The sequence below is a fragment of the Lepisosteus oculatus genome, chromosome 16, assembly GCF_040954835.1.
Source record: "Lepisosteus oculatus isolate fLepOcu1 chromosome 16, fLepOcu1.hap2, whole genome shotgun sequence".
Classification (NCBI taxonomy): Eukaryota; Metazoa; Chordata; class Actinopteri; order Semionotiformes; family Lepisosteidae; genus Lepisosteus; species Lepisosteus oculatus.
This window is the reverse complement of record NC_090711.1, coordinates 11,761,107-11,782,773: the sequence shown is the minus strand read 5'-3', so window position 1 is coordinate 11,782,773 and position 21,667 is coordinate 11,761,107. Positions and strand designations below refer to the sequence as shown.

The 21,667-nt window shown below is 40.3% G+C and overlaps 1 protein-coding gene across 1 annotated transcript in view; it reads right to left on the bottom strand.

The window, feature by feature from the left end:
• LOC102698507 (probable phospholipid-transporting ATPase IIA) overlaps positions 1-21,667 on the bottom strand; it is an 82,970-nt gene that overhangs the window by 37,362 nt on the left and 23,941 nt on the right. Inside the window, exons 7-14 of the mRNA XM_006639421.3 lie at positions 20,095-20,189; positions 18,776-18,856; positions 16,838-16,913; positions 15,601-15,677; positions 14,439-14,599; positions 12,390-12,532; positions 7,984-8,096; positions 5,970-6,179 (exon numbers count right to left, since the gene is read on the bottom strand). Coding sequence (XP_006639484.2) covers positions 5,970-6,179; positions 7,984-8,096; positions 12,390-12,532; positions 14,439-14,599; positions 15,601-15,677; positions 16,838-16,913; positions 18,776-18,856; positions 20,095-20,189 — 956 coding nt within the window. The remainder of the gene's footprint in view (positions 1-5,969; positions 6,180-7,983; positions 8,097-12,389; positions 12,533-14,438; positions 14,600-15,600; positions 15,678-16,837; positions 16,914-18,775; positions 18,857-20,094; positions 20,190-21,667) is intronic.

The window sequence follows — 21,667 nt, the reverse complement described above, 5'->3', positions numbered from 1 at the left end:
ACTAATAAGGCCTCATTTAGAATGCTGTGGACAACATGTTGTGGGAACTACATAAAAATAAATTACTGGTGTGGAATCTGGTTAAGAGTGATCAGATGTATTCCTGGATTTAAGATTCTACAGCAACAGAAAAAAAATATTCTCTTAAGCCCTGAAAAGGGAGCATTTTGTGGAGACCCAATTCAATGATTCAAAATTCCTCAAGCATTGACAGTCAACCTAACTGATTTTTTAAAAATCAATAGTAAAGAAATAAACCAGAAGACCAAAACGAAAACTTCAGTGACAAGCATTTAAAACTTAGAACAGGAAGCACCTTTTACACAATGGATTGTGGGAGTATGGACCAAGTAGCTTAGCAATGTTGCTGAAGCTGATATCCTGGATACTCAGATCTATCCCAGCGTCCTTCTCTCGTTTGCGACCTTTCTTATTTTCTAGGAATGCTGCTCTTTTTATTCACATTTTTACACAAGCACACACAAGGCTTAGGACTCAGAGGCAGATATTATAGGTGAACTCTGATCAGCTCCACAAACAGCCCTGTCATTCTATAAGATAAAGGGAAGCAGATGGGGGTGATGCTCACTTTCAGAATGTTAAAGGAACATTTTTGGTGCAAAGTTATTGCCCAATAACTTGTAGAGGTTAGCAGCACATCAAAGGCCCTACCCACTTATCCCATCTCTGCCAAACCTTTAATGTCATTTTCTTAAAACATCCAGATGTCAATGTAAAGAGGATCATATCAACCAATTTTTTTTCAGCTTCTTCCATGCTCACACAACAAGCCAGATCCTATTTCAGGCCACATGATCCTGGGGCTAATAAATAACATTGGTCCACTTTGTTCGCATCTTTGACCTCTGCCTAGTGAGCTGACCCCTGAACTATCTCCGGACACCACTACGAAAAGCCAAGCCAACACAGTCCAGCTTAAATCTTCACACTGTCAATCTGGACCTCACTGGGAGCAAGGAAAGACTGTGCTAATGTTTATTTAGTGCAGGGAGTCCAATGTCAGCATGTTTTAAACACTGGCAAGACAACTTTGTATGCTTTCAGCTGCACAGCACAAACTGTCCACCACTTATTCCTGTCAGAGTCACAGTAAACCTGGGAGCACTGCTTCTATCCCCTAATAAAAGTCACTAAATTCCAAAATGATGTTGAAAGTAACAGCAGCAAAAAATATTCTGTATTGTACACAAACATTATCTCTTTCTAGTTTTGACACTTTAAAAACGCAGTCAATAAGCGGGAAACTTTTTTTTCCCCACAGCTTAAACCTGTGAGATTTAAGAATTTACAAGAACTCAGGAGTGTCAAACGGCACTTTTGGAATCTTTCCATTTTGGTTCAAGAAAGGTGTTGCACCAGCTCAGTTCTGGTTTTCTGAAACTTTATACTCCGAGCTAAAGTGCAAAATCTAATTTCCATTTCTAGAAATCAGTCTATTTCACTGTTAATAATGTACCCTGGCAACCCTAAGCTGATGTAGTGTGAGTTTTATTTGGCAGATAAGTAGAAACAAAACAACGGAGAGTCAATAGCAACTTGTAGTAGCCGGGGTCTCTTCTTTTTAGGAACAGCCCCATTATTCAGATCAAAATCAATTTTAGCAAAATAAGGACATGTGTACCATAAAGAGCAGTGCCATGAGCAATCATTTCACAGTGTTCTGACGTGCTCTGGTAAATGTAATTTTATGACATTAGTAACAAAGTCACGATCACTGTGTACTGTACATTCCAAGCAGTGAGATGGTATGAGCAGTTTCAAAACCTTTTGGGCAGTTCTCTACATAACAGAACAAAATCTGGCAAAACAAGAAAGAGACAAAACAGATTTTGTTTTTAGCAATTTGCTTTTTCCAGCTCGGTTGAAGTGTCTCCATGATTCATAATTATATATATTTAAACGCCTTCAGAACTCTTCCATTGCGTGGCCCATCAATAGGATAGGATAGCCTACACAAGTTCAGTGGGTATCCTAGACCAATCCCTAAAAAAGTCGCTGAACAATCATCCCGCAATCCCACAGCACAGAACTCCACGTCTCAACACAACACGTGTAAGCGTGGTGCTATCATACGGAAAACACAGGGTGGCATCACGCTGTGGAAATCCCATACTTTTAACCAGCAATATTCAGATCCAAAAAAACAGGTGCCCTAACTGGACATGGGCAGCTATTTATCCCTGTCCACTTACTATTTAGTTTGAAGTTTTAATTAACCGCTTCACTTATTTAAAACTGAGTGACTCAAAGGCAAACAATCAGTCACGTTTCTGTCTTTTAGTTCTTTGCCAGCTTCGTAAACACCAACAGCAATATTGCTCACTTCAAATGGCTCGATTCAGACGTCACAGAACCTCATGAACAACAGGAGGACGAATAGAGAAACCAAACTACACGTCCCATTGTCTACACGCCAAGTCCTTCAAGTCTGCTGTTGAAAGTGGAACGCTAACATTCTTAGCAGGGCAATTAGCTTCATTTCTTGAGCCAGTTTGTCAAACAAAAAGCTCTCAGCTCTCAGCGACCACAGAAATAACCAGCTACATTTCTGACCATTCATGCTTGCTGGCTGCACAGTGTCTATCATTAGACTTCCTGGCACACATTTAAAAAAAAAAATCTAATTTGTGAAAGTTTATATTTTTATACTCCACATAACGGCAGACAGAAACTAAAGCAGGCCAGTTGTCAACGCCTGGACAAATCAAGCAGCCAGCGTTTTTTTTATGAAACAAACACTCATACACAATAAAAATCTACCACAGCTGTTTCAGAATCCAACACCACGATTTATTTGTACTTTTTAAAGTTTATAAAGTAGCTAAGGGATCAAAAGCAGAAGTTGTGATGCATTTATTTAGCTTAACCGCTGTCTAATTTTGAAAATCACCCAAATAATTCTCCCAGTGTGTCACATTCCTACAGGAAGTTCATTAGAAACAAATGTAAAAGTCTAATGTGACTTATATTCAAATGCTATGATCTTGGATGTGTCTTGTGTTTCCCTTTCTTACCACAAGCGTGCTGAGGTTTTGCATTTCGATTTCATTCGCAGAACTGCCCCAGCGAAGCGTGTGGCTGTGCTGTCCTGCTGTTGGTTGAGGTGCTCAGTGGCATTTACAACTGAAAGTGGTGCTGTGCAGTGCAAAAGAGCAATGGTGAAAAAATGAACAACCGCCTGTGTGACGCTTGTGCAGTTATAAATAGTGCCCTTTCCTGCATTACTCAAGACCACCGCAAATACTGGCCCTGTTTGTTTTGCATGTCTGCACGTTTGTATTTTTATAATGCAGCACCATTTCCAGCACGCCAAGCACCCACACTGCCCTGCTCTCCAAGCCTGAACCGCTGGTGTCACGCCCCGGCAGAGTGCATCTGCAGGCTTCATGAATCTAGAGCACCGCAGAATATTCAAATGTTTCAAATCTCACTGTGCAACTCTCATGCCACCCTTATCAAAAGTTTGCCCATTCAATGTGGGGAAGAAATCTCAAAACGGTCGAGTGTGGTACGAGTGCTTTTAGAATTGAGGCTAGGAGGCACTTCTCTACACAAAGGGTTGTGGGGGTATGGAACAGACTGCCCACGTTTGTCAAAGTCAAAAGTGTTTCGTCTTTGAAAAAAGATAATGAATTAGCTACCAGCAACCAAACAAGCTAGATGAGTTGAATAGCATTCCTCTCATTTGTAACCTCTCTTAACGTCTCTCTCTATCTCTCATCCTAGCGTTAATAATGTTTGAGTTTTCCCAGTTATTCATAAGGGAGTAAAAAGTACATAATGAAAGGAAAAACAGTCTTGTGTTTGTAGAAGGGAATCAATCTCGAAATTCTATACCTGTATTGGAGCTGATGTGCTATGAACTCCAACCTACAAATCTGTACTCAACATTCATGTCCAACAGATGCTATTCATATATAATAATGCCCGATGGACATGTTTTCTTTTCTGTCAATACAGATTCCAGGCATTAAGTTATCATCAAAGTCTGTGACCTCTGAACTGGTGTGAACCGTATGTTTGTAAGGGATGTGCCACCCATGTAAACAAGCACATGCTGCCATCTTGGAATTACATCTTTGAACTTCTCTCATCATTAAGCAAATCTTCACCCAGGTGCCTCTTACCCCTGAAGTCTGAGGCATTGAATTCTCAATGATATACAGAGCCAGACATCAAAACTGGCAAAACTATCTATTTATGGCTTCACTGTAACCTGGCTTTAATACACTAGAGACAGAGATCGTGTTTCTGACCATCAATTTGCAAGACCCCTCCACCACAATGAAGATTAAAGTAAGCTCTTCTTAAAAGCTGAAACAATACTTTTCCCCCCATACAATCTTAAGATGTAAAACACAATTATTTCACATGACATCTACATGTAAACAAGTGGCAGCAATAAAAATGCACTCCTTTAGGGATATTTGGGATAAAGACTGAGGGATAATAACTTCTTTGGCAATAGAGGGCATTTCTTATTGCATTTATTTTTATAATTTCATCTCAAGATTAAGAGTCAACAACACTTTGCTTTTTACTTTAAAAAGTGTTTTTAACTATGATGTAGTACATCTATTTCACAGTCTGCTCTAACAAATCATTTTAAAATTTTAGTAAGCACAAGTGAAAACAAAATGTGTATTTTCTTTTAAACATAAGTAAATATGAGCCATTTTTTCATTCTAGCACCAAGCTCTGGAAATACAGTCTTAATGAAATCAGCTGTCTCTGCATTTCAGCTGGTCTCTAGAGTACAGAGAGAATTTTATCCTGGAAACCACATTTGTTCTGGTCCACAGTCTCTAGCTTTTGTGGAAAAAAACTGCCTGAAAGAACAACAGAATTTCAGTAAGAGGCCACCTTTGCACTGTTTCTTTGGTGGAAGACAGGGGTCTCCACTTTGACAGAAATATCTTTTACTCCCCTGTCTTCTAATGCCAGGGGTCTTAATGGAGATTGATCAACTACTTAAGTAGTCGTGTAGGGTAGGGGAAAAACAGCAGGCCGCCTGTCATCTTGAATTCATTTGCTGCAGAAAGCCCCCTAATTCACGTACAGTTACAAAGATCTAACTTTTATTTTATTGTAGTCATATATTATTATATCTGCTGTGCATGTTTTAAAAGAGCTTGGTCTTCTTGTGTAAGACAGGAACACAGATCTTACAGCTGGACTTTCATCACAACATTTTCCCCAGATTTAACCATATATCCATCAATTACTGGTAACACAAGTGCATTTTGTTCTTATGTGGACGGCAGTGTGCAGTGTTTCAGGAAGACTGCTACGAGATAAAATGATGAACACTTCCTCTCCAAAAACAGGCTGAGAACAGCCTGAACTAGACAGTGTAATATCTGCTGTCAAGTACTCCTGGGCATTTCTCAAGGGAAGGATCCAGATCTCAACAATCATGACATAATCTTCTGTCAACCAAAACCGTGATATAACCATGGTAGGAACTACAAATCACTCTGCTCTGTTCGCTGATTCAAGCACTAGGCCATACAACATCAGAAATACACAAAACAAAAAAAGGCTGTTTTGCCCACCTTGCTCGTTCCAAAACGAACATTAAAGAAGATTACTGTTTTACTGTTTTTCAGCTGACTTCCCAAATTCATAAATGTATTTTCCACAGCAAATGCAAGCTGTGTGCTGGCTTTCAAAGCAAATTGTTAAGAAGACTAACTGAGACTCTCACAGCTGCATTCAGACAGAGCCCTGAGCAACCTGTCATGTTTTTTTATATTTCTTTATAAAACGACATGTAATGTGATGGTTCTTCATTAAGTCCCACTTTATGAATTGTACCCAGGGCCCCAGAGCTGCGAAGCATCAATTCTAACCACTGTGATTACATTAAATGACTGACAACAGGATATCTGGCAAATGAAAGGTGACCTCCGTTTTAGACGGTTTTGTCAGGAGCTAGAGGGCAGTACCTCGTCCGGGCTGGAGGCCTGGTACACTCGGCAGGCGTCTTCGTAGTGCTGCTCGGCCTCCGCCTGGTCCGTCACCCCGTTGGACTCGTACACCGGCGTGACGTTGTGGCACAAGGCGATGGCCTTCACCGCCTCGTGGACGCGGCTGCTGATGGTCTTCCGCACCTTGGTGGCGGCTGGGCCTCTGGCCGCCGGGAGATCGTGAGACGGCTGGCGAAGGGCACGACAGGAAAGCGGTTATTGTCACCCTTTCAATGGGGGCAGCTAGCAGCAGGGCCGCCTTAGGACTGTACTGCGCAAACAGCTGCCCCAAAATATAAAAGCAACTCATGAACGACCACTTGTGGAGCAGAGAAGCGAAACGGTTTTTGTTTTAAAAAAACGTGAGGAAGTTATTGTTCTTCTTCCTCAGCATCTCCTCTTGCTAGAAATTATTTGCTTAAGTTCTTGAAGTGGATTTAAAAAATTATTTTATTTACACCGTGCAACGCCACCCTAAAAAATGTGCCTAATGAAAAAAAAAACACCTCAGCAGATGAGGAATTCTTTTATGAATGTGCAAATAAAGGTTTGCATAATTCTAAACTCATTACGAACCAACCGTCTTCCCGCACGACTGACTGGGTCAAAGATTTGTTTGGTCATGTAAGTTACGTGAACTGAATCTGTGGGACTTTCACCTGTGGAGATGTCTGAAAGATCCGGTATTCCATAATGAATCTAGCATTACTGAGGACTTAAAGGCAGAAGTGTGTAGAATGAGATTAAATGAGAACCTGTTCATTGTTTTTGAAATAGTGTTTCACATGTTGATGCTTAAGGATAGTGTACATGCGAATTTAATCTTTAGACAATTACAGATGAATGCCCTGTAAATAACTATTTTTCCTAATAGAAAATAGTTTCCATTAATCTATTAACCAGTTTTACACCTGATTCAGCCCATATTTCATACTGGAATGTCATTCCATAAGCCTGTAATTAAGTCCTTGATTTAAGATAGGGCTTGAAGATACTGTGCATTATTAAATCATAACTGTTAATGTCACAGAGTTCTTAAATCCATGGGAAAGTGAGAAGAGCAGGCCCAGGAGCTTTGACTGGTTGTTAGCAGTATATTCATTCCACCCTAAATGGTTGCTTTTCCCCAGATTCTCTGCAGTATATCAACATCTCTCCTGTTCTGCCAAAATTAATAATGCAAACAGATTGTGAAATCTGAATTCTGTAAGGAATTAAACCCCTGTGATGCTTATTTCCTAACTAACATCAATATAACTTTTTAATCAATGTCAAACAATCTTGAACTAATTCGGCATTTCCCAGCCTTCTATTCATGTAAAACATCAATGGAGAGATGAACGCAAACAGATGTATAAAAATATGAACAAAAAACCTCTTTTGCTTTTTCGGCTTGCTATTTTTAGGAGTACATTTCCAGGGTTAATTGTGCAATTACTAAATTAACTTCGTCAGAGGCGGGCTGCGGGGTAATCTTGTTTCCTGCTCCACTAACCTTTGATGTCAAGGGGACCAAAGTTGTGAGTCAGGGTCAAGGGGGCATTCACCGAAAGAATAATTAGGGGCTAATTGGTTTTACAACAATGGCTTTCCAGTTTTTACAGCGCTGGCCTGACTGCTTGTCCAGGCAAGTTGTGTTGTTTCATTCCTTAAAAAGTGTTTCTTTTTCCGTCTTCATTTTTTAGTCCATTTTTGGTTGACAAAACCAAAGGTGAATAACTCCTATTAGCTTTAGAACAGAGATTTGTCAAACCCAAATGAACATGCTTGACAGAGAGAACACAACTGCGGCATCACGCCACACGCTAATCAGGGCTGACAAGCAAAAAAGAAAATCTTACTGGCGAGTTAGCCCTAGCCCAGCCAGCGCATACGGATCATATTTACCTTGTGAGAACTGCACTGTTTCACAGTTTGTGAGGGTTAACAATTTCAAGGTGAGGCTCCATTACATTTGACATTGTTCAGGCAAGAGCTGACGGCCTATTCATACCTGTGTGTAGGCACTAAAAACGTGACTCTGCACCTCATCCATGGAGTCCATGCCATAGGCCACGGTGCCGAGGTGCAGACGCCTGAACACCATTTCATTCTGGGTCAGAGTCCCTGGATATTAGGAAGAGGTGGAGAGAAAAGACAAATGAGCTTGAAAGCTAGAAGAAATTTTTTGCAAAACTTTGGAAAGGAAAACACAACACGTGTGACTTTGTCTTGGTAAAAAGATCACATTTTGTAGGTGAGTCACAGTGCTTTGACAAAGAGCACATGACTAACGAATAATTTTCTCTTTATTTATTCAGTGTAATAAATATTCTTTTGTGGCAGCGAAGCCTCTTTTGTGCTTATGGACCGTTGTTAAATTGTTGTAACAAAGCAGTGTAAAGGCAATAATGTAACTTAGTTGAAACATGGTGTGCCAGTACGTACAGCTGCCCCTTTTCAGATATCTATAAGGTTCAATAAACTCTGAAGAGTCACGAACAAATATACTGAAGACAGCGAAGAGCCTCGTCTAAGTTAGTGCTGATGCTAATATTTCAAATATAGGAATTTAAGAGGTGCATGGAGTAGTTACCCACCAGGAGTCCAATTATTGCCAAGATCCCAAGTGGACTCTTTTCTGTAGTCATTATATTTAACTATATACTTAAAAGAATGAAATGGGAGCTTTAAATTTGAGGGAAATGAGCAAAGAGATCTAATGGAGTTTATTAAGAGGAGTAAAGGATGTAGATATTATTGTGGATGGAAGGTGAAGGTAAGTTATAGGTCTCAACTATTAAGCAGCAGCAACACTGATTTAATGACAGTTAAGCATAAAAGACTCAACAGCACTTGCCTCATGCTCCATTTCATATTTCCTCAATCCCAACCCTTAAACCCACTTCCTAACACTTGGTTAAAAGCACTGGTGCTGTAAAATGACCAACTTCTGAAGCACTTAGGACAACAAAATTGATCCAATACAGGCACATCAGGGAGAGACTTAACCCTCAAACATTTTTCATTCGAACCAAGACACATTCTTTTGCTTTTTTCAAACAAAATTGAGAGAGGTCATGAACTCTGAATACAGTGCTACCCTATCATTCTAAGGGCAAAAAAATCCCAGAGTGGGATGGCGAGGCCTGTGTAGATGGGCAGTAAATAAGACATGAGGAGACCCTTCAAAAATCTTTTTGATTTAAAGATGCATTAACTAGCTTGTCTCCCAGTATGGCACACATCTCAAAGCCTCTGGGAGCTGCAAACTCGCAGCACTGTGCAAAAATTAAACCTGAACAAATCTTCAAAGCTATCACTTTTTATGTTTACGCTTAGTGGAAGAAAAAAGAAAAAACACATTCCTTCTGCATCTACTTAGAGATACTGATTGACAAAACCTGTTATAAATTGTACACACACCACCTTTGCTTTGTCACAAATTACAAATTTGGGAATAGCCTAAAGTACCATATTTTAAAATTATTTTTGTCCCACACTGTCTTCCAACACTCCACTATTCATCAAATAAAAATCTAAACTAAAGTGTGATAATAAACACTGTGCTTCATAAATGAGACTCTTTTTAGGGGAAAAAAATACCTCTCATCAGGCTCAATTAAGAAATACCTCATTATGCTACTTTGGTTTTTAAGGCTTTTTTTACACTGGTAACTTCAAAGGTGTTGGTGTAAAACCTTGGTGAATTTACCTTACAGTGAGAGGAACTCCAACCAGTCAGAATCCACCAGTCCCGTTATTATCAGGACTGTGAGTAGCAATTAATTTCTTAAACCTTGGTATTGTCATTTCAAAACACTACTAACATATACTAAGCTTAGGAAAATAAATGTTATTTATACTAACATATACTAAGCTTAGGAAAATAAATGTTATTTACACTCTCGCTTGGACAATGTTATGTACAGTGAAGTTAAGATTTTAATCAGGAAATGAACAGAAAAGGTCAAATGAAATTCTAATTAAGCGTGAGTAAATTCAGCACACAGGATACAGACTACAGTAAACTGTACAGCAAAATAAGGTGCTACACCAAACAGGAAACAAACCATTTTAAAATCTGTTCCATCACCAGCCTCAAATGAGAAAAATATCACCTTGTTTCTGTATCTTTTTTACTAGTAAAATCATTTAAATATTCCAGAAGCTATGGCAATCATACAAAACACTGGCAGTGAGGCAAGGACCTCTATATTATTTATTACCATTACAAACACCAACCATTTGATAAAAAACATCACCTTAGAAAAAAAATATTCTGGCGTCAAAACTATCAAACCATCATTTTGTTTTTGTATCTTTTTTACTATCAAAATATCACATATTCTATAAGCTACATGAGGAAAAACACTGGCAGAGAAAAAGGCAAGAAGATCTTTATTACAGATTACCAGAACAAACACTAGTGAAATGAGTAGCTTTATGACAGCCAAACAACATGTGCTGCTTGATTCATAATCCCGACGCCAGCCTGTGTCCAAATCTCCACTCTCAAAGCCCAAACCGGAAGGTCTCATGAGTGTACCCCACTGTCCTGGCAACCACAGGGAGCCAGTTAAAAAAGCAGTGCTACTTAGTAACCCCGGTAGCGCAGATAATCCCCGAACTTACTTATTTTCCGTTTTGTTTTAAAACCCTGAATGGCCGTAATAACAAGTTATAAATCGTCTTCATAGCTTTAAACAGGCTCTTCCTACAGTCTAACCTTAGGGGATCACTAGTGGGCTAAAGTGCTCCAAGATTAGCGACTTCAAAGACAAGTCAGCCTGTCTCCTTTATCAGAATGCCAGGAAACAGCCACAAGTTCGACAGCATATTTATTGGATCGCTTAAGTAAAGAACTGTTTTTCTGCAGCCTTCCGAAACCCCCTCCCAAAAATCTGGAGTCTGATATACATTAACATAAAAAAAAAATTGAAAATAGGGTTAACAGACAGAGCTCATATCAATTTCCAAGTTTATCTAATATATCCACAGCATTTGTATCTAGCATTAATAATTTCAGATTTCACTAGTCTCTAGTAAGGAGATGAACATATTCATAAAAAAGAAGTGTTTTGACCTATTTTGCCCTTTTTAATGACTAGACTAATGTTTCTAGAAAGTTTGTGGGCTGAAATTCTAAATAAAAGCCTGCGTGGGAGATCTTTTCAATCGCATTCTGGTGTTTCCACTGCAAACAGTTCTGAGGTAAGTTAGCACTTATGTCACTGTGGTCTCAGATAAGGAATTGTTCAGAACTGATTTAGGCAAGACAGACAGCGCACTGAAAAACAATATTTGCTCTTAGTTATAAAAGAACATGTAATTCTAAAAAAATAGCAAGTTATTCCAAAGGAGGATAGACAGTGTCAAATCTTTAGTTTTTTTAAATCACTTCAAATAATGCAGGGTGTTCTTGCTGAATAAAATATTAAACAGCTTTAAAATGCACTTGGGTTATATCACTTTAAGTTAATTCCTTCAGTAAAAGGTCGCCAGCCAATCCCCAAGATAAAATTAAGTTTTGTTGGAAAACTTAACACAAACACAATATCCCAATCCAAATTGTAGTTAAAACCTACTAGGATGCCTCCAGTGGTGAGAGAGTGCAACTACCTTCTTTCTTGGTGTGCCTTATCACAGCCTCTATTACTGTCAATTCTAAGACACCAAACTAAATATTACACATACTATGCTTGTCCCTGGTGCACAACTGCTACAAATGTATTATCAATTTGCCAGAAGGAGGGAGTGGGGGTGTCCTTCTGCTTATATCCTCTCTACCTGTAGATATATCCCAGGATGCAAGGGATTTGAAAGGCAAGCTTTGGGGTTTAATCAAAATGCCAGAATGTGTGCAAATGTCTGGAAAGTTCAGGGTCTGGCACAATGCATTCTCTAACCCGGGCCTGTACAGAGCTTTCACCTCCAAAAACTGCACTCTTTCACCTATCCTTCCATAAAATAATGAACACATTGAGGCAAATATTCAGGTCAAACCACAAAAGGAAATTAAAAAAGAACCTAATATTTTAAGCTGCAATTTTAAAGAAATACATGAGCGCAACGATACATAGCATTAACCTGGACAGCTGAGAATCAAAACCATATTAAAACATTAAAACCAATCCTTACTTGAGCCACTGTATTTTTAAGACTACAGTCAGGTAGGTATAAAACTGTTTGTTAATAGTGAAAACATGTCCCTTTTGAAGGGGCAGAATGCAGATTATGGATGTCATTAAGTAACCTTTCTCAGATGGTGTAGGTGTTTGTCTAAATATAACAATCCATCATAAGTTGATATAGGAAATATTATATAACACACATGTTTAGACATGACAAACCCTGCTCGATGCCACCAATGATAGGCTTGAGGAAATCTTCACTAGTTGACATGGTTCTAAGCCCCACCTGTCTTGTCAGTGAGGAGGTATGAGATTCTGCCCAGCTGTTCTGGAATTGTACTGGCTCGGACTACGGTTCCCGGAATCTTGGAGTCCCGGCGGATCATCCAGCTGAACACCATCTTCCCCATGTCGAGGTTAACACGCAAACTGGGAAGAGAGAAAGAGTTGGGGCAATATGAGCTCCAAGGCGATCATGGCAAAGATTACCTAGGAATAAGGCCAGTCTGTTTCTTTACTCTAAGTATGGACCTGACAATGAGTTAGATCAGGAGCAGGCAACGCCAATCCTGGAAGGCCAATTTCAAACTAAAACATCCCATTAATGGCTTAATGGGACCAATTTAACAGCCTCTGCAGCTTTTAAAAGCACCTGCAGCTTTGAAGAGACCAAGAAAACCTGCAGACAAATAAACCCAGAAACCCCTGGTGTGGCTGGGGACAACTCAACGCAAATCAAAATTGTTAAAAACACTTCATCACACTCTTTCTCTTCCGGATTTCTTTTCAAGAACAAGCAAAACAAAACGGTTTCCTGTGCAGCACTTGAAGGTGGGCGATAACGTCTAAGTCGTTTTACTTCTACTGTAATGATAAAGAAATCGGAAATAACAAAAACAATGGAAAGACAGCTGCTGTTGGATTTAAATATTAGAAAGTCATCCCTACCCACATCTTTGAAAAGCCAGAGATAATGGGTCAGACTGTTAGTGTTAGTGGGTGACACCAGTTGAAACAACCTCATCCTCCCATCCTGCTATTGAAAAATGTTTCTTCTGGTCTGTGATTGATAACTGAGGTAGAAACTACCAAACCTTTGTAATAGTTTGTCCAGAGCTGAATGCAGAGTGCTCAATGCAAAGTGGCGGTTGAGTTTACTTGGGGCTAGAGAAGTTTTGAGTGAAGAGCACAGAGATAGGATGTAAGAGGTGGAAGCCACACGGAAGGTATCATCTCAGGAAGCCAGTTTGTGCAGGTTGACTGAAAGTTCACCGCAGGCACGATTCACAAGCATGCAATCCATGTTTACCAGTGCTTTTGCCAAGGTAACTCCCACAATTAAAACACAATCCATGAGGATTTAGGATGGCGTACATTATTTCTCTCCATATTTCCCTGCCTTCCGTGTTTTCTATACGGCTGTGCATACACATGGCAATCAAACTAGATATATACATGTGATTTTCAATAAAGATGTATAAAAACAAAAACTGGAGCAATATGCAAAAACTAGGTAAATGCTAAGCAAAAGACGGCTGCTATTGTGGACTATCTGAACTCTAAAAAGTGTAATCACCTCCTGGAGCACTGAAATTTGTAATGCAAGTGATGTGAGATTTAATCATACAGCAATACGTTGCAGCCAAGTCTGAGTTAATGCAGCTCTTTTCAATGGATCTCACAGGAAGAATGGCCTTCGACTTTGAGGAATGTTAAAGCAAACAGCAGGTGGAAGCAGATGCAGCATATGCAGAATTTGAGTGACTTGGTTTAGCTTTGCAGATATTGTTCCTCTTTAAACAGAAACTATGTCAAACGTAAGTAGCTCTTGGGGCCAGTGCTCAGGTGCATAAAAAGCATACAACAAATTCACCCTTTTTCATTCTTTAATGTCCCTCCAGTTTGAAGATGTCACAAATCATCTCAACACACTTAAGATCAAATTAAGAGAAAATGTTTCTACATTTAATGCTAAGGCGATTAATATTTAAGATGCTTTTTGCAGCAAGCCCTAGAACTTAACCAGATTTCTATAGCATTAAAGGGAAAGCTTTCACAATTACTTATACACTATATGCTTTGCACAAGAATATGATAGTTTTGTCTGTACTATGGACTTGAACCAAATGCATCATGGATCCACTGCAGAGTTATACCTTGAAGCCTGGTCTCTTCTCAAACAGTTTCACAGTCCTAAACAGAATCACCTGTTCATGAGGATAACAGCTTACTTTTGAGTTTTGGGGAAACTGAAGATCAGAGCAACCTTGTGGCCTTCAAGAAAGGATGCTCAAAGTGTCTGCCACCGAGGAGGAATAAGGAAGGTACGGCTCACCTGATGGGAACGATATTCGAGAAGAGCAGAAGGAAGCGAAAGATCTGGAGGTACCAGCGGCCTGCGAAATGCTGCAGAGCCACCATGACCAGGGAGACGACAACCAGCGCCCCAAACAGGATCTTAGTCAGGCAGTTCACTTCCAGGTCAAACAGGCCCACCTGACCAAACAAAGCAAACAGAAAACCACACTTTGATGATGTCTGTGCCCAGAAGAATAAACTGTGCAGTGCTTAAGTCAAAGTCAAGATTTATCTCAGAATCTCCTCACAGTTACTTTTTAACTATAAATGACAGTATGTACCTTTTATACAAATGTTAATCATTCATGGATGGGGTGTAGACGATCATATCCCACTGTCAGCTGTCCTTACTGCACTTTTAACACAATCCACTCATTTTAGAAAATACTAAGATTCTGTAGCCAAAACTGGCTGACAATGCATGACCAGCTTAAGGTGCATGAAACAAACTTCCAGAGCAAACACCAGATTTCAATATATTAAAAACTGGTGGAGCAGGCAGAATTCTATTACTCTCATCACACTGTCAATTGCAGGCACTCCTGTTCGAAGAATAAGTGTGAACTGAGCTGCAAATATTTTAAAGCCTTGTGGAAAAGAAATACTTGCCACGTCTTTTTAAAGCTGCTTTTGCTCCACATTATGGTAGGGGATTCTAATATTTTGACCAGCCTGAGTACAAAACTGCAAAAAGTTCTTTAATAAGACCACAGTCACTCACCAGAAGATGGCATTTCCTAGACAATATTAAAGGGTGCAAATGCAGGAGATTCTTTCGTTTTCATAATAAGCCTACAGCACTCAAGCGACAGCTCTGGTAATGGTCAAAGAAGAAGACACATGGGCATGAGCAAATGACACTCCAACTTGCTGGGTTCATGTCATTTGGGCTCCACAGTGCCTGACAATAGAAGTAGGGTTTTGTGCACCTCTCTCTCAGTAAAATTAGCTAGTCCCACTCTTGTGGAGCTCAGTGAATAGGGCACCACCACTTGAGGCACTACAGTCGCAGTCTGCTAGCGCCATGACCCGGGGTTCAGCTAGTAATGTATTGATCATAGAGCTCAGTCTCCTCTTGCAAGGCAGGAAGCGCGTTCTTTTTAGCAGGCCAGGATGTAAAGCACAGAAACATACAGTACCTTGTGCCTTGGGTTTGAAGTGTTCATCACACTGCGCAGTTCTTTACCGGTGTATATCACAACTCCCACAACAGTGCCTAAAAGAGCCAAAATTAAAGACAATGGAAACTGCAGCTCTGTAGCTGGTCTAATATTATCACATCTCTCTGCCATACAGTGTTCCATTATGAAGACAGAATCATCTTGGGCAGCACATGTGTTGCCCATATTACAACCACGTCTACGTGGCTTACCAGCAGTCTCTCTTCAAAAGAGCTAGAAAGTATTTTTTAATGGAAAATGGAAAATCTAACGCCACACCATTAATGTACTGCCAATGGAAGAAAAGCCAACATCTGTGGAAGATTTCAAGAGAAAACAAAAAAACAAGGGTAAACAGTTTTAAAAGATTGCCTACGTCTGACAGCAGGGGCTCCACTGCAATATCAAAAGTGAGAAATTAAACAGATGAAAGCTTCAGATACACTGGCCTAGAAAAACACATAGAGGTTAGTATCTTCTGAGAATGAAAGTAATAATATCAGCTCTTTAGACCTTCTCCTTTCTGCCAACCTTCCACTAGTTGTATCCCTAAAATAATCTACAGAGCACATTCAAAGGCCCATCGCATATTCTACACACTGGGCATGTGAACTTGTATTCAATCCTGAGACTGGCTTAATTTTACAGGGACAAACGTGATGGAAGTGATCAGTAAAGCCAATCAATTCTAAAAATGAATTTGGAATCGGCAATTATTTTGCTAACGTTTAAACCTCTCATTTGAGGTTGCCAGCGTGTCTTCAGCTTTACGACTACGCCTGGGCCACACAGGGAGGCTGAAAGGCTCTAACACGTCCCTCTGTCAGAGCCCTTTCAGAACATGGCACAGTAGGAGCTCAGCTGTGCCTTACAGGAGAGTTAGTGCCACCTGCAGGAGAAGTCCATTGCACCGATGCCACGGTAAGCTCACAAGCATCCGCCCAGCAATGTCAGATATTGCAGCACAAAAACAAAGCCAAGGGAGGCTGGGCAGATTCAAGCCCACCCATCCCCAGAGGTGACTATCCAGCTCTGCACTGCCACTAGAGGAACCCCAGTCAATGTCAGCTAATGGCCTGACCTAAGTGTATGATTGAGACCCAAGGCTGAACCCGAGCATCACCCAAGAGCCTTGATGAGCTCAATCACACACTTTCACAAATTCACATCCATTTCAGGTTCAAAGTGTTAGCCTGCACATGGAAAGATGATTTACCTGAGGCAATGACAGTGCTGGCCCACAAGGTGTTCTCTATACTCAGGCTCTCATTCACAGGTGGGTCCCCATCCTCCTGGAACAAAAAAGCATTCAGCTTATTCAAAAGCCCAGTTAAGTCAGTGGGTAGATCCTGAAATGTTGTACTATCCTATGTATCTCTTAAGCCAAAACCACTAATCCTTCAAAATATGGTGAGGCTTTTTAAAAACCAAATGACACGATTCACATCAGCATGTGGCTGTATGCAATAAAAAAGGGACCAAATGCAAATGAACAGACAGTAAGCATCAAGTGACTATGATTGTTGCATAACCACTGATTCACCTCATCAGGGAGAGTCGAACTGGGGCACAAGTGATAAATGGTTTAACTTATTAAATGCCAAATCTGTTGAAAATCAAGACAGAAAAACACAATATGTAACCAATATGTCTCTTTTATCTTGGGAACACCTTTTTTCTTCTAGGTTTTGGGTATTCGGACAAATGTCTGATGTTTCCAGTTGGTCGGGCATTCCATGTTACATAAATTGTGAAAATATAAAAGAACTGTGAATGTAAAGCCTTGGATCCTGCCTTTAGAGTTTACTTTTTGCATCTGCCTCTTAAATTAGAAGGCATAAATCCCGACTAGAGAGTTGTCTATGAAGAAAAAGCAAACAATTGTAAAGATGAGCGCAAGGAAAACTCCAATTAGAACCACTACAGAGAGATTGAGCATTGCAAAAAACAACAGTATGGAATCTTGAAAAAGAAACTACCATTGGCACAAACAATTAGCAAAGGCCAGGTTGTCCAAAACAATGGAATTATTTCCATTTGCCAGTGACGCAGGTTCAAATCTTCTCATTTTAAGTCATTTATTTACTTTAAAGCCCTGTGCTTTGTCTTTTTTATTCCTCAGAAAACTATTTTTAAAGCTAAGAAAGCAAGCCAAGAGTTAACAAAACAGGTTAACCCCGGTCTTTGATCAACCTGCATGCCCATTTGAGAACGTGGCCTGCGTAAACTTGTGTTCTTTTTATCAACCCACTTTTGTGCATGTGTCAGGTCGTTTGTGAGCGAACTATGCATAAATGTCAGTTTTCCTTGTAATCTCCTTTTTCATACTTCCTTTGGAGCAGAAATTTTACTTCTCTTCTTAGGTGAAGACAATGCAGAGTTCACAGCATGTTAATTCATTTGTTTATTTTACATAGAAAAATGCCTGACAAGCAGGTAAATCATTAAAATGCAAAACCAGAGGATATTGCGAAATGTCCCTCACTAGGGTTCATGCACAACGCTTATTAGCCAATATAAAAAAACCTGAGGTTAATGGTAAACATGCTTTTAGGAAACTTTCTGCATCATCACAGGGCTTCCGGAAGTCCTTTATTGACATGTTTTGGAATGTAAAGACATTTAAGTTCCCCTTCTGATGCAAGACCCAGTCTAGCTACCAAAGCCAATGGAAGAAGAAAGGGTAAAAAATAGCTCTGCATTAAAACACATCAGAGGGGCGGGGGGGTTTTAAAGTGATACTTTCGAGGCGTAAATGGAACAGTTTTCCGACGTGCGTGAAGAAGCCAGACTGCTGTCATAGAACCAGTGTTTTGGAGGCAGGTTAACCGAGAAGAAATATTAAGAGGGAACATGATAAAGCAGCACAATAACACGCACAATATTATTCGTAGCAACTAGCCAAACGGCTCGGGGGTTACTGTTTCTCATTTGTTCCTTTTTGACGTTAGTGTTTGGTCGCGGAATTCGGCACGTCACTAGCCAGTTGATTCAATCCTGCCGAAACGCCGAAACATCAAACTGAGTCACGCTCTTGTTGTTGGCAGACCCAGTCGACCACACTGACACATTCTCGGTGTCTGATGGGGTGCACAGCACATTAATCACCAGCAGAGGCCCTGGGAGGGAACCCCACCACAAAGGCATTACTTACTCTGGTGAAGGTGCCAATGAAATTGTGGATGTCGATGTTAGGCTCCTCTGCGTAAACAAAAGACCGGATCTGGAGAAGATCCTGCAAAAAAAAGGGAAAATTATTAGTTGCAGAAACTGATTAACAGGATGATTACAGTAGATAATATGCAATTGTACCTAACACAATATTTTCATGTAATATAATATGAAAATAACCCCATCTAACGCCTTTTGTGTTTCAGTGGAATCTTTAAGAAAAACTCACAACAGTAGGGATTTCTACAGCTTTACAAACTGGTAAGGTTCCAAACATTTGCTGCCTCATAGTTGGGGAAAATAACAGAAAACAACAGGGACCCCAATGATGAAAAACAGTCCAACATCTGCTTCCTGAAGCACTAAGGAACATAAAATAAAACTCTCTTCATCGATTTTGACAGTTATTAAAATTTGAGTCTGTGTACACTGTTTAAGCCTACCACATTTTTCAGTGATGTACAATTCCAGTTAAAGTATAATGAATGCTAAAAAACAGCAGATGTCTTAACTGATGATTAACATGAGAGAAAGATACACTTGTATCCTTTGCAAAAGATATCCAAGCTGCCCACTTCTGTTTGTAACCTTAGCTACAATGTCCCATTCTGATTCTGGGTTTCGTTCTCAGGTCCTGTAGCTAACAATTATGTCCTTACAAGGATTTCCAACCACCATCACTAACTGGCAAACTGGTAGCCTCTATGGAGGATATGCATTTTATTTTTCAGAGTTTATGCATATGCAACATTTCCTTTCAAATGATTATAGAAATAAAAAACAACCAAATGAAACACTTCGAATAAAAAAAGCAGCAGATATGTCCCCCTGCAACTCACAACTGGCAGAGTCGGGATGTTAACCTTGGTATCCTGGCAAACATTTCCCCTGACTTTGATTGACAGAGACCAATCATGGCCTCCTAATAATCCTCATTTATGAATCGTCTTCATTAGTCTGTTCTCCTCCCCACTGATAGCTGATGTGTGAGTACACTGGTGAACTGTGGCTGCTGTTGCATCATCCAAGTGGGCGCTACACATTGGTGGTGGTGGAGGGAAGTCCCCAGAAAAGGACTACTACTGTTGTGGTAGTATAGTTATTAAAAATAGCAACCTTGCAGTTAACATCCTCTAAGATATAAGTGACAAAGTACATTGTCAAGTCATTCAATTTAAGATGGTTGTCAATGTGCCAAGAGCTCCAGGACCATCCCAAAGAGCACATACACAAATGTAAGATACTTCTAATCTTTCTGTAAGTGCTGCCCTTTCTGGAGTGAAACATGATGGGAAAACTCACGGCCGCAGTGGGCAGCCTCTGAGTGCAAGCCACGGGCAGTCGGAGCTTCCAGTCCGTCTCCCCATCCAACTGGTCTGTCCGCAGGAAACAGGACCCTGAAAGACAAAGGGCGCAGGGGGGGGACACACCCAGCTTCAGGTAACACAGCCCCATAAGTCACATTCCAAATGCAAACAATTCCTCATGCATCAATGTCATGTTTCCCAGGCAGTTCATTGAGGAATCACAGAAGACTGGGAGGTGGGCTCCGATTCATCTTCTTGTATACCCACACCCTAAACTGTGATTCGTCAAGGGAGTTACTGACAAAGTGAAACATTCGGTCATGAACACAGAACATGCCCAGGGGAATGCAGAGATACAACATCACCTCAAGGGGGCACTGCTGTCTCCAAGTTGCCCTTTCTCATTCGGGATTCTCTCTTTCCAAGTTGAATCATCTTGCTGTATCCATGGGTGACATTACTAGGTTTATTTCAGATTGCTGTTCATCATCTAGAAAGGTCATTATAACGCTTGTGGCTTGTTGTGTTCTGAAAAGCAGCACCACTTCACCTCCACATACACAAGCAGGGCCTGGCAGTCATTCCCAAACTCTCTTTGCGCAGATTACCAATGGTACTGGTTTTTACGTTGACAGTAAAACAACTGCAAGGATAAGGTGTTAGCAATTCTTTCCTGAACTGTTATATATGAACTTGTCTGAAGGCTTTTTATATGGCCAATAGTACCTGTAGTCCCTATTTTCTTAATTGTTGCCTCTATTTTGTAACTGCATGTAAACAGACTCTAAACATCTAAGTACATCAAGCAAATCACTACTGCACACAGACACTTTTCCCCTTGTATTCTCATTTTTTGCTCTTGAAGAAAATATCCACAGCATAACAGTGAACCTGATTTGCTCAATGGTGAGGGAGCTGGTGAAAACAGATCAACTTAGAAACCCTTTTACGTGGGATGAAATCTCTTGGAGTCATCAAAGCCAGCTATAATACTGTCTCCCCATCGGAGATCTACTAGGGTCTATATAAGCATAGCAAGTTTTATGAAGACTGGGTGCTAAATGAAAGCAGAAAAGTAAATTCTATATGACAACAGTTCTACTTCTGCTTTGAATGTACTATATACAGTAAAAGAGCCTGTTAATTAACTACTGTATAAAGTGTGGTACAGCCCACATACACGTCTTGTTTAGTGTTTCTAAATAACTGACCTCTAGTAAAAGCAAAAGGAATCCCTACAGGTAAGCACACCTGGCCTTGAAGAGGCAATAGGTGTGCTACAGCACAGGCCTACCCTCCTTGCCCAGCTGAGTCATCCCTGTTTAGAGCTCTCCTGTCCAGGAGAATGGCCGGACTCAAGACCCCAGGCTCTTCCTAATGACCTAATGGCCTCCATCTGTGAAGGGGATTATGAAGCAGCCTTTCCCCTAAGATCAACAATTCATTTTTACAGGAAGCTTCAGTCAAGATGGATCACATTTCAGGTATTCAGGGTTAAAAGTGACTCCACTGGCCTCTTGCTTATCACATTTCTGTAAACTTTGAAAATTAGGTCGAGACTTGTATAA